The following is a 12,510-nucleotide window of genomic DNA, read 5'->3' as shown; positions in this document are numbered from 1 at the left end:
TCCAGTAAGAAAATAAGAGAAAGAGATGCATAAACATTTACTGAAGAGGATGACAAATCCTCATTTACAGATGGCAAATAATCACACAGAAAGGGACTCAATCAATGACAGTACTATGACTGTGAAGTTGGGCTATAATTTGGCAAAATGTTGTCATTGAGGAAATGAGAGAAATGTAGAGAAAATGAATTTTTATTGTTTATTAAAACTACATGTGAATATATATTTATTTCAAAGAAAGTTTAATAAAATGTATGTAAATAAATTTGGATAGAGTAACACTAAGGGTTTTGGCCTGCTTAACCTTGGGACCACTCCAAAAGTTTTTTTCTTTTTCAGATTTGGAACAAAATATGATTGTTAGAAAATTTTTACATGCTTGTACAGGGGCTGGCTGTCTTATATCATTTACAGCTAGAACAGGTAAGATTCCTATCACACCAAGAGTTTGTAACCTTGCACCCACAACTTGAAGGCTAGATAAATTTTTGAGAAAAATTATGCCATATGGAGTAATTACCTTCTCATCCAGGTAGTGCTATAAATAACAGCTTGCTGATTACTCTGCTCATAGAATTTCCGCTACTGGAACAACTCAAGAACAAATTGTATGAGCCTCAGCTTTTGGCCTGGTCCACTCATGGCCTCCTAGAATTTGAGGAAAATTCATGAATGTAAAATTAGAGAAGACATTACATAGCTCTGTCCCCAAACTTCATTCAAAGTTACCTGCATATGCATTCATTCCAGGAATGATCACTGCTCTGCAGTGCATTCAGGAACCCTTCCCAAGGAAGTTCCTCCAGCACAGCATGGGATCTCCTTCTCAAGGGGACAGCTTTTTATCGGTACCGGGGATCAAACTCACTACTGCCTGCTTGCAAGGCAGGCGCTTATGCCGCTGAGCTAAATCTCCAGCCCTCCTGCCTGCATTTCTTGCAGATGGGTTAGTGTGATGGGCTAATAGTGTATACTGTGCTGATGCAGATACTTTATCTCTGCACTTCACATGGTCACAGTGGGGATTGTGACAGCTCAGCACATCCTTTCTCATTCATGGGCCATGCAAATTCTTTGTCACCAAATCGTCCAAAGTCCTATCTGAAGAAATGTCTGATTTCCGTTTAATGAAATATTTCTCTTGCATGACTACATAACTCTACCCAAATCTTTTGGGTGAACACCTAAGCTGAATTCATGCCACCACTTATGATAAAGAGATTAGTATGTTAGAGACACAGGACATGGCTTAAGCCTTGCTGATACTCATTGAGCAAATGGAATGAGACAAATAAGAGGAAACAAGGACTCTGGCAAAGTGTGTGTCATAGAACTGACATTTGAGAAGGTGACTCACATAGAAGACTGGGAATCAGAGTCCACAAATCAAAGAGGATGCTAACTCCTACATGCTCCCTGGAAAGATGCAAAGATAGGAAAAACCATCTGCTTCTCAGCCCTTGCTTTGTCTCCAGGATGGTACCTATTTGGAGGGTGTGGGGGCCTGGTCTATGGGGAGGGTCAAGTAAAATGAGCTGGAGGAAACCACAAAATAGAGAACAGCTTTTGTGGCACCTTGCTGGGTGTGAGCCTTGTGCTGTTCTTCTGGACCCTAGGGGGAGCCCTCCCAGTCTTACGCAGGGGAGACTGTTTGCTTCAAGATCAGGCACAATGCATGCACTTTAGTGAGGCAACATGAAACCATCTGAGTTTCATTAGCAGTGACACTGAGGGAGATGTGGGGATGAGAATAAATGAAGAATTCACCCTGCTCTAAGAAAACAGGAAGAAGTTAAATGTGATCCAATCTTATACTCCACAACTCCCCTGGGTTGAAGTGATGACCCTGAATATGGAGGACATTTGAACGTGGACCTACACTGAGCAAGGCTCTCTTTCTTCTCTCCAGCAATGACCGGACAGCACAGCCTGAGGACTCATCTTCAGCTCTCTGGAGAGTGAGGACGTTTTGCACCCAGGACAGCTGCAGAAGACTCTGTTGCCCTTCTTGAAAGGGCGACCCCAGACTCTGTGGGTGAAGAGGCCAAGGTGTTAGCATAGGCTTGGGGCACAGGACTAGGCTGACCAGTATACTGGGGTCTCCAGGTCACCAGTTTTTTCAATTCTGTTCCGAATTAAACTTACAACATCAGTAAATGGATGAGTGGAATGGAGCTATCAACAATCAGCAGAAGCTGCATTGCCTTTATTTAGCAGAGCATAGAAGAACACATGCTTTAAAAACTAGAAACAGACTTATGCTTTAGGTTAAGAGAATTTTGATAAGGGAACATTTTGATGTGTAGAGTTATTCTTGGAATCTTCCCTATTTGAAGTTTTCAAAGTGTGTTAAAATGCATTATGATGTTGGGAAATTTGTTTCCTCAGAGAAGCAATAACTACTCACAGGAAGTTCTTATCTTCCGGGTGGCCCTGATTCTCATTGGATTGACAGTGCTGTGACTTGGGATGGTGATAGCCCCTTTTATTTCCATTACAGTGAGGTTTCCCCCTGTGATTGGTATTGATTGCTAGCTATGGGTACCTTTCCATTTATCAATAATGAGTCCCCTATCTCAAATGTCAGGTGCAAATTCTTTGTCACCAAATCGTGCAAAGTCCTATCTGTTATCAAATACCTTTATCCCTCTCTCTGGGATACCTGTGTGGAGGAAGCAGCTGAAGCTTGAGACCGACCATTTGTGTGGGGCAGTAAGAGGTCAATGTGTGCCCCTGAAAAACAAGCTGCCCCAGCTCAGAGTACACCAAAGTGCAAGGCTATCCAAACAATGCACTTCTAGGCAAGGATGTGCCATGTGACTTTATCTTATAAATGTATCATTAAATGCCACTATGGTGGTTGAGCAGTTCCTTTCCTCCCATTAGGAGAGAGGGCTCCACTTGACCTCTGCTTTCATCTCTTTTCTTTATTTTCCCACCCTCTAGCCATCCTTAGTCTGGGAACATCTGGATCTGCACCCAGAGCTGACACCTACTCAGTCCTCTTCTAGCCCTGAGTGTGGACTGACTATTTAGTTGACAAGACAGGGAAGGGACTTGCAAATTGTATAAGGACTAGAGGCAAAAGCCAGCTCTAAGTGGATACTTTCTTTGATCAGTTCTTCATCTCTGGAGCACGGTCTATTTATTGGGGCTGGAACGATAACCACCAATGGTAAGTGTCTCACTGTGGATACTTCAAGGACTGTAGTGAAAGAGGGCTTGTATGGTCACTTGGGTAAAATATAGGAACCTTCTCTGGTAACTCAGGGCAAGACTTTAGTGCTATGTTGACAATTAAGAAGGAATACCTGTCTTTTTAAGTGCTCTGTGATATTCCATGTGAAATGTGATCCTGCCTGGGAGGGTCAAACGTATTTTCTACCACCTCCTGTGTTCTCCCTCATCTTCAGAGCAGGGAGTCTTCCCTTGGAAATTTCCAGATTCAGCTCAGCTGAGATGAATGTATTTTTTTGTTCATTCAAAGACAGGAAAAGAGTGAGTTTTTTAAATATTTTTTTTCTGATCTGTTTTTCAGACTCTAGGAAGACTGGGAACAAAGGCATTCAATTCATTTTTACTGTATCAGGATTTGGAGTTTGTGAACTACTTTTTGGCAGCATATTAATGACTCCATATAAGTCTACATCATGTACTGATCACTGCTCTGGATGCATTATTTGTACTGTGAGTATTTCTTCTTCCAGTATAGCAATTTGCAAATCATTTTAGTATCTCTGGTGGTGATTGTGAATTTGCACCTAGAACTTGATTAGGAGCCCTTGGTCCGTGCATGCTGAAGGATCTTTAGAGATTACAGGTCAGGGTACTTTGTACCTTACTATGAGCACAGAGCCGAGGGTTAAATTTTCCAAACCGCTTCCATGCTGACTGCCCGGTTGTGATTTTTTTTTTTTAAGTAGGAAATTCTGCAAGAATTTATGCTCTCCCAGCAGCACTCACTTCATGATGTTAATGTCACACTGAAGGGGAACAGGCAAAGCAGTAGATTCAGGAACTTCATGGTCTGCAAGGATCCTCAGCATACAGCAGGGCTGACTGAAAAGGGAACATTCTTCCTGGTGCTAAATGGTCTAGGGTATGAGGGAGGCTCATAGCGATAATGCCAGGCCTTGTTGTGTTAGAGACACCAGGTGACTGAAAGACAAGGGAGATTTGCATTTCTGGTTGCTCCTGTCTCCTAGAAAAGGCTGATCACTGTGACATATGTGGTAAGAACCAATCAAAGACAGCCAAGTACCCTGCTCTGTGCTCCCTCTTTGAAATCCCATAAAAACTTCCCTCCCTGAGCCTTGCTCAACATTTTAGCGCACAAAAAGCCTATAATCATTTCACCTAACCTGCCTTCTCCCCTTCATGTGAAATCTGACCGTGCGTCACAGTCTGGTGGCTATGCCCATCTCTCCTGATTCTCTTCTCACTTTCACAAAGTATCCACAATCAATTATATGTACTTTTGCTCACATCTTAGCATCAGCTTTTTGGAGGATATGAATCTGAGCAAACACAGAGCTCCAAGGCAGAAGCAGGGGTATCAGGGAGAGAGGGAAAATACTACAACCCAGAGGACAGGTAACAGTAGCATGGGGCAGACTGGGGACAATAGAGGTGGAGACAAATCATATTTTGCCTTTCTTTTTCTTTTTCTTTTTCTTTTTTTTTTTTTTTTTTTTTTGTCTTTTTCCTTTTTACCGGTACTGGGGATTGAAGTCACGACTGCCTGCTTGCAAGGCAGGCGCTTATGCCGCTCAGCTAAATCCCCAGCCCCATATTTTGCCTTTCTGTCAAAGGTAGAATGTCAAGAAACAAGATACAGACCCACAGAAAGAAAGAATCCAGGCACTTGGCAGCTCAGTGCAAAGGCCCCATGTTCAATCCTCAACATCATGATAAAGAAAGAGAAAGGTTACTAGACTGGCTGCTAGGATATGTGCTAAGAGAGGAAATGGTCATCCAAGATGACTCCATGGTTTTAGGGCTAAGAACTGGAAAGGTGGAGTCTCCTTCACCTGAGGTGCCAGAGCCTGTGAGGAGAACATGTTCTAGGACTGACACTAAAGGCTTAATTCAGGATCTAGAAGGCTGGCGATAATATTAGCTATGCAAAAGGAAATGTCACAGTACTATTGCTTTCCTGAGCTCGATTTTGCAATAGGCTGTTGGTTGAAGACACAACTTTCGGACTTGCTGTGTAGCTGGCATTTGATGCCACAGAACTGAAGGTGATAACTAAGAGGTAAGAGATCATCATAGGGAAAAATCTAGGATCCAAGTCCTAGCACATTCTAGATTTGGCAGGTGAGAAGAATCCGTCAAGTGACAAAGGTCAGACAAATGCAGATTTATCCTAAGTGATGAAGTTCACGTTTTAACCAAGGGTGGCCCCTTTTCAGAGTAAATATGGTTTGCCTCAAAGTCTGTTTTGTGTGACTATTTTAATTTTTGCAATAGGGTCTTGATAGGCAGTTCGGCTCTTGAATCTGCTATGGATTCCAGGCTGCCCTCACCACCCGGGTGTGGTGACATTGAGGCTAGAGAATCCGTGTTTGAGGCCACCTGGGTACAAAATGAGCTAAAGGCTAGTCTGAACTAGATAGCAAAACCCAGTCTCAAGAAGACAAAAAAAAAAAAAAAAAAAAAAAGAAAGAAAGAAAGAAAGAAAAAGTAGTGGAAATGTGTTCTAGCATTGTTAGTTGATTTTGTGTACTAATCGTACTATTTTTAATTTTGCGAGCAGCAAGGAGTTTTTTACTATTACTTTGCTTTCATTTTACACTAAATTCAATTGGGGCTGCTAATATAGTCTACACCAACGGTGTGGGTCTTTAGAGCTGAACAAAAATCAGAGAAAACTGTTTTCATATGTTTATGTAACGAAATGTTTTTGCGTGATTCACTTAAAAATAAGGTTGTGTGCAAAGGGTGGGTACTTACGTTACAACTCATCAAAAGCTCTGACAATAGGCTGTGTAGATCTGCCTACAAGAATAGGTGATTCCTTTTTGTAGATAAGATATGAAACAACGACTTCTTATCATATTTTGGGAAGACATAACAAAAAGCAGGCATTTAAAGCAGACTGTTAGATTTTATAGCTATAGAGAATGCTTTGGGAAATGTTAACTTTGCAGGTTTGACCAATTTGAACTAATTTTGTCATCAGGATCCTCAGTGGAAAACCTTTGAAAAGTACCTCATCTCTGCTTTCCAGATCTTCACTTTGCATAGGTTTCTGTTTTGTCCTTTACTTAAAGAATGCCTCTGTACTACATTGCGTCTGCAAGCCGTCTTTGAGATATTATATAGATGTTTTCTCGTGCAATAGATAACACGGAATAAGGGCAGGGAGGATTGTTCCGTGCCTTTCCTGCTCTTTCCTCGGGAAAAAAATATTCAGATTTTTTTTTTCTTTTTGTCTTTTTCGGTACCAGGGATCGAACTCACGACTGCCTGCTTGCAAGGCAGGCGCTTATGCCGCTGAGCTAAATCCCCAGCCCCAAATATTCAGATCTTTACAAATACGCAAGTCCCAGTTTCATTTTTATAAAGGACAGCAAAGCTAGGGATTTAGCTCCGCAGCTTAAGCGCCTGCATGGCAAGTGCAAGGTTGTGAATTCGATCTCCGGTACCATAAAGGAAAGCAAGTGGCTGCCGGTAACTAACAACTCCCAGCGGGGGTTTACAGAAAAATAAAACCGCGCAACCGGAAGGGGGATCCGAACAGCAGGTGGCGCACCGGGTGCACCAGAAGTGCGCGGTATCACCACTAGTAACGTGCGCCGGAAGTAGCTGCCACCCGGTTCCACTATGGCTGCTTCCTCTGCGAGCCGTAACCAAGTGTGGGTCGGCACCGAGACCGGAATCCTAAAAGGTGAGTTCAGGGCTGGACGTCTGAAGTTTGGGCCGCGCTCTCCTGACCCCAGGGCCGCTGACACTTTGTCCCGCAGGGGTAGACCTCCAGCGGAAGCAGGCGACCAACTTCACGGCGACAGGGCAGCCGCAGCGCGAGGCGGCAGTGAGCGCCCTGTGCTGGGGCGCAGGCGGCGAGACCCAGGTAGGTGCCCAAGGGCATCCTTGTCCCCGCCGCCAGTCCCTGCCGTCCTGTCTCCGACATTGCACCTTCTTTGCCTGCAGATTCTGGTAGGCTGCACGGACCTGACGGTGAAGCGGTTCTGCACCGAGAAAGGCGCGTTCCAGGGCCAGAGGTGCTGCGCGGGCGGGGAGGGCGCATTCCGGGGCCTCGCCCAGGCCGATGGGTAAGGCAGACCCCGCAGCAAACCCTTTGATGAAACAGGCTGGGATGAGGCACAAGGACCTGAGCTCTTACGTTTGCAGGTTGCCTACTGAGTTCCAACACTGCAAAATACAAGGGCTGCAAGTGAAGCTTCTGCTTTACTAAAACTTGCAGGATAGGGCTGGGGATTTAGCTCAGTGGCATAAGCGCCTGTCTTGCAAGCAGGGAGTCGTGAGTTCGATCCCCGGTACCGATAAAAAGGAAAAATACAAAAAAAAAAAAAAAAAAAAGTTAAAAAAAAAATAAAACTTGCAGGATCTTAGGGATTGATTGATTGATTTTTCTGCTGAGAATTTATCTCGCCCTTTCCAGCCAGGCCCAGTGCTGCTGAGCTATATCCCTGGCGCGCTCTTTTCTTCACACCATTATAATGTGTTGAATAACTGTGACAAACTCAACAGTTTAGAACTTGCTTCCAAACAGCGACTAACAGCCACCACCAGGGTAAGAAAGCTTCCAGAGTAACAGATAGGAAGGTCTGGTAGTTAGGTTACAAGGGTAGCATTTTTTCAAATATACTGTTAATGCTATGTGCTGGTTTGGAGAGGTGAGCTTTGGAAAGAGTCTGTAGGGGACAGGAGTTTTGAACTGGGTTTCTAAGTATGAGAAGAATTGGGACAGATGAAGTAAAAGACAGGGACATTTTAGAAAGTAGGCACTGTCCAGGCAAAGGACAACAATGGGTAAAGGCAATTGGTACAGAGGCTAGGCTACAGGGTACATAATTAGGATAAATAATATTTAGAGGCTGAAGCCAAGGAAGCATTCTAATGTGGTGGTCTTTTATTCAGTTGAGGTTAAATGCGAAGGGCTTTGATATAGGTTAGGGGATTTGCACTTTATTTTTTCTTTTGAGACAGAGTCTTGCTCTATAATTTACGCTGGCCTTAAACTTACTGTGTAGCCCAGAGTAGCCTTGAGCTCATGGCAGTCTTATTGCTTCAGCCTCCCAGGTGCTAGGATTACATACATAAACTGCTGTGCCCAACTGAGCGGTTTGTACCTCTGTAGATGGTAGGGATTTAGTGGTCTTGAGCAGGAAGTGCTGTGTATAAACCTGTAAGCCTGTAGGAATATGGACAATTGGGGAAAACGATGGTGATGGTGGTGAGGTTGTTGCCACAGCCCCAACAAGCAGTCTAGAGAGCCTGAACACAGGTAGTAAAGTGGACAGAAATGGCTGCACAGGTCTTAGACATACTGTGGACTTTTCAGGATGGGTATTTATGTGGAGACTTTTGACATCAGTGCCTAAAACGCAGAACAGGGAACTTAGGAGTAGAAGCTGGGGACTGGAGATGGAGCTCAGAGTAGAGCTGCCTGTCTAGCATAAGTCAGACCTGGAGTTCAATCCCTGGCACTGAGAAGAAAAACAAAAAAAAAATGACTGAGTGTGGTGGTGCATACCTGTAATCCCAGCACTCAGCAAGCAGTGAAGCCAGCCTGGGGTGTGCGGCAAGACTGTCCTAAAATTACCACTATGGGGAAAAAAAAAAAAAAAGAATAGAAACAAGATTCACTCTGGCCAAACAATCAGTCCAGCCAATCAGTCCAGCTCATCTCATTTTAGTTTTCTCAGAGGTAATGATGTACTCCTTAACAATAGGAATCAACTCAAAATTCAGGAAGACAGTGGCCAGATGCTCTAATTTAGCTGTGAAATAAGAAAAGTACTCTGCTTTGGAGTATCACAAACTTTATTTGTAGCTCTGGATCTCACATTTATAATTAATCTGAATTTCTCAGTATCCATTTCCTCACTTACAAAACCGGTAACCCCTCCCACTGTTGAGTAAACTTAGCTAACTGGTAAATAGCAAGCTACCTCACTCCAGATAGCCAGAAATTTCCTTGTAAACGGATCTTAGAAGGGAACCTACCAACCCTGAAGTCCCTGACCCCAGGAACCAACTCAGAAAAGGCCAGTAAGGCCTTACTAAGAACTTTGAGGTTTCAGCTGGGGCTTTTATTTTTAGTTTGTCTTTTTGAGACATGGTCTCACTATGCAGTTCAGGCTGGCCTTGGGCTCACTTTGTAGCCTAGGCTGGTCTTACACTTGCAACAATCCTGCCTCAGCCTCCCGAGTGCTGGGATTACAGTTGTGCACCACAAGACCCAGCTGGGCTGGGGCTTTTTAAATCTTAACAGCACCCTTCTCTGCCTGCAGCAAGCTCATCACGTGTGTGGATTCTGGGGTTCTTAGAGTTTGGCATGGCGATGAGAAGGAGACGCTCTCAGACCCAGTGAGGTTCCCTTACCCTGTGGGCAGGGAGGGCTGAAGCCAGGGCAGGGGCAGGCTTTGGGAAAGGGAAGACAAAGACTCTAAAACTGACTCATCTCTGCTTCTTTTCAGCTCTTGGAACTGAGGGTGGGTCCTGGGGTATGCAGGATGCGCCAAGACCCAGCACGCCCTCATGTGGTTGCCACTGGGGGGAAGGAGAATGTCCTGAAGGTGTGGGATCTGCAGGGGTCAGAGGAGCCCCTGTTCAGGGCCAAGAATGTGAGTGGTAGTATGGAGAGAAGCTATGATCAAAACCACCAACGGCAAGCAACCAGACCAGGGTGGTGAGGGGCTAAATGAAATACCCCAGCCAGCCTCCAGTGCCCTTCTCCACAGGTGCGGAATGACTGGCTCGACCTTCGGGTACCAATCTGGGACCAGGACATACACTTCATTCCTGGGTCACAGAAGCTGGTCACATGCACAGGGTACCATCAGGTAAGGCACCATCTCACCCTGGCCTAGGCTTAAAGTGGTGACATAGCCGCCTTCTTATACCCTTCCTTCCCTCCTGAGCTCTCAGAGGGACCTGCCCTCTGCCTACCTCCTAGCACTGAGCCTGTAACTTTCCTTTTCTTATTTATTTATTTATTCTTTTTTGAGACAGGGTCTCACTATGCAGTTCAGGCTGGCCTTGAGCTCACTTTGTAGCTCAGGCTAGTCTCAAACTCACAAGGATCCTCCTGCCTCAGCCTCCCAAGTGCCACCGTACCTGGGTTTTTTTCCCTAATACTGGAGATCAAACCTTGTACTTGCTAGGCAGGCGCTTATGCCATGCAGCCTAACCCCTGGCTCTTTTGCCTGGTTTTTTGAGACAAGTTTTCACTACCCTTGAGATAGCAGTGATCTTCCTGCCTCAGCCTCCCAAGTGCTGGTTTTCCCAAAAAAGGTTTTTCCTTTCTTGATGGGATTTCCTGTACTATGGTTTTGTTCCTTCCACCTGGACGAGTCCACTGCATAGAGGTGTCATATATAGACTGTTCCAATCCTTATGCAACAATCCTGCTTTGCTCTTGCCAGGGTTAACCCTCCCATGTGGCCTCTGCCACTCTGCTCTGCATGAAGGGCCCAACTAGGGACTCCTGGCTTACCCCAGGTAAAGTCTTGAGGCCCAGGCAGGATTGGGCCATTGTCTATCCTCCCCTTGGCACTTGCTGTGCCTCCACTCCAAACACATCAGAGGGCTACTTCTGCCCTCCCTTATTCAGGCTGAACCTCTGCTTAAAAGTCAGGACTCTCTGATCATTGGACCGACCTTTGCACCTTCCCCCTCTTCCTAGATGGGAGCACAGGGGACCATTCCCCTCACATTCCTGAACAGTTCTGCCCCCCATCCCCAGCACTCAGAGATGAGGTGTGTATTTCATGGGAGTTGTGAACAAGCAGGAAGAAAAGATGATAACATGGAGGTGCTGGGGCAATGTTCGGAAGCAGCATATTTTCTTATACCCTGGTCTTCCTCTAGGTCCGTGTCTATGATCCAGCATCGCCCCAGCGCCGACCTGTCCTAGAAGCCACTTACGGAGAGTATCCACTGACAGCCATGACCCTCACTCCTGGGGGCAAGTGGGTGCCTAGAGGACAGGGTGGGTGGGATCACAGAATCCCAAAGGTTCTGCCTACTCCACCTGCCTCCTTTTCCTCTGCAGCTCTGTTATTGTAGGAAACACACATGGGCAGCTGGCAGAAATTGACTTTCGGCAAGGTGAGCTGACCAGGAAAAGGGAAGGGACAGGGAGGAAGTGAGGTCTCTATCTGAAGCTGTTAGGGGAGTCACTATGCCCTCACCCAGTGCCAGAAGGCAAGAGTTAAATCCTTGGTTGAACCAAAAAGCATCTGATCTTGGAGTAGCTACTTCACTCCCTGTGCTATTTTCTCACCTGTAAAATAGAAAAAGTATCAGTAACCCCTCAGGGGGTTTTTGTGAGGACTCAGAGTTGAAATGTAAAGTGGTCTGAACAATAAACACTGTAACAAGGGGCTGGGGATTTAGCTCAGCGGCATAAGCACCTGCCTTGCAAACAGGCGGTAGTGAGTTCGATCCCCAGTACTGATAAAAATGAAAAAGACAAAAAAATAAACACTGTAACAAATGCTATCAGCTGGCCTCACCCTTCTCTAGGGCGCCTACTGGGCTGTCTGAAGGGGCTGGCAGGCAGTGTCCGAGGGCTGCAGTGCCACCCTTCAAAGCCACTGCTGGCCTCCTGTGGCTTGGACAGAGTCTTAAGGATACATAGGATCCGGAACCCACGTGGCTTGGAGCATAAGGTGAGCCCTCCTTCCAGCCTAGTGCCCTGGAGCCCAGGCCAGTGCTCCTGCACTGCATGTGTGTTTCTGCCTCAATGTGGACTGCTCATCTTTTGCAGGTTTATCTCAAGTCTCGACTGAACTGTCTTCTCCTGTCAGGCAGGGAAGACTGGGAGGTGAGCCACACTGTCACCGGGAAGATGGGAGCCACAGCACAGATGTCAAGATTCCTGGGCAGAGGGGAAAAGGAAGCGCCTGGGCACAGTGCTGGGGCGCTCCATAGACCTGCCCTATTCCTTAATTTCTCCACTGGATACTGACAGGGTCATTTCAAGAGTGACATAGCTGGTGGCATGGTGGCAGTGGTTTTGGCACCAAGAGTTTATTTACTGGTTAGGGCTTGCATTTTTCTGATCCGAGCTTTCTGCCCACACCAGGATAAGCTGGAAGAACCCCAGGAGCCTAGTGAAGAACCCTCCAAAGACCCGGAGGTGGATGAGCTTTGGGCGTCCTTGGAGGCAGCTGCCAAGCGGAAACTCCCACGGGCAGACCCGACCCTGTGGGCCGCAGGGACCCAGAAGAGGAAGAAGTGTCCCCGGGCAGTCAGCTCTTGAGTAATCATGGCTTGTGAATAAACAGCTCCTAACCCAATGTAGTGTCGACTGGG

General features: G+C 46.0%; 1 protein-coding gene across 5 annotated transcripts; it reads left to right on the top strand.

Moving 5' to 3' along the window:
* Positions 1-6,139: 6,139 nt before the first annotated feature.
* On the top strand, positions 6,140-12,494 carry Wdr74 (WD repeat domain 74). 5 transcript variants are annotated; one of them, XM_003467843.5, is made up of 11 exons: positions 6,140-6,892; positions 6,969-7,075; positions 7,156-7,277; positions 9,483-9,558; positions 9,669-9,815; positions 9,933-10,034; positions 11,062-11,162; positions 11,246-11,301; positions 11,719-11,864; positions 11,963-12,019; positions 12,281-12,494. In XM_003467843.5, the coding sequence occupies exons 1-11, from the start codon at positions 6,829-6,831 to the stop codon at positions 12,455-12,457; spliced, it is 1,155 nt and encodes a 384-aa protein (XP_003467891.1). In that variant the 5' UTR covers positions 6,140-6,828; the 3' UTR covers positions 12,458-12,494. The 5 variants fall into 5 exon arrangements, with proteins under 5 accessions (XP_003467891.1, XP_063084339.1, XP_063084342.1 ...); XM_063228269.1 differs by having other exon boundaries at positions 6,489-6,892; positions 7,156-7,226; XM_063228272.1 differs by lacking the exons at positions 6,140-6,892; positions 6,969-7,075 and adding an exon at positions 7,628-7,759.
* Positions 12,495-12,510: the final 16 nt, after the last annotated feature.

The sequence above is a fragment of the Cavia porcellus genome, unplaced genomic scaffold (genome assembly GCF_034190915.1).
Source record: "Cavia porcellus strain 051 isolate PalLab524CR breed Dunkin Hartley unplaced genomic scaffold, mCavPor4.1 scaffold_17, whole genome shotgun sequence".
NCBI classification, from domain to species: Eukaryota; Metazoa; Chordata; class Mammalia; order Rodentia; family Caviidae; genus Cavia; species Cavia porcellus.
The sequence above is the reverse complement of the archived record's forward strand: the minus strand, read 5'-3'. Positions and strand labels throughout refer to the sequence as shown.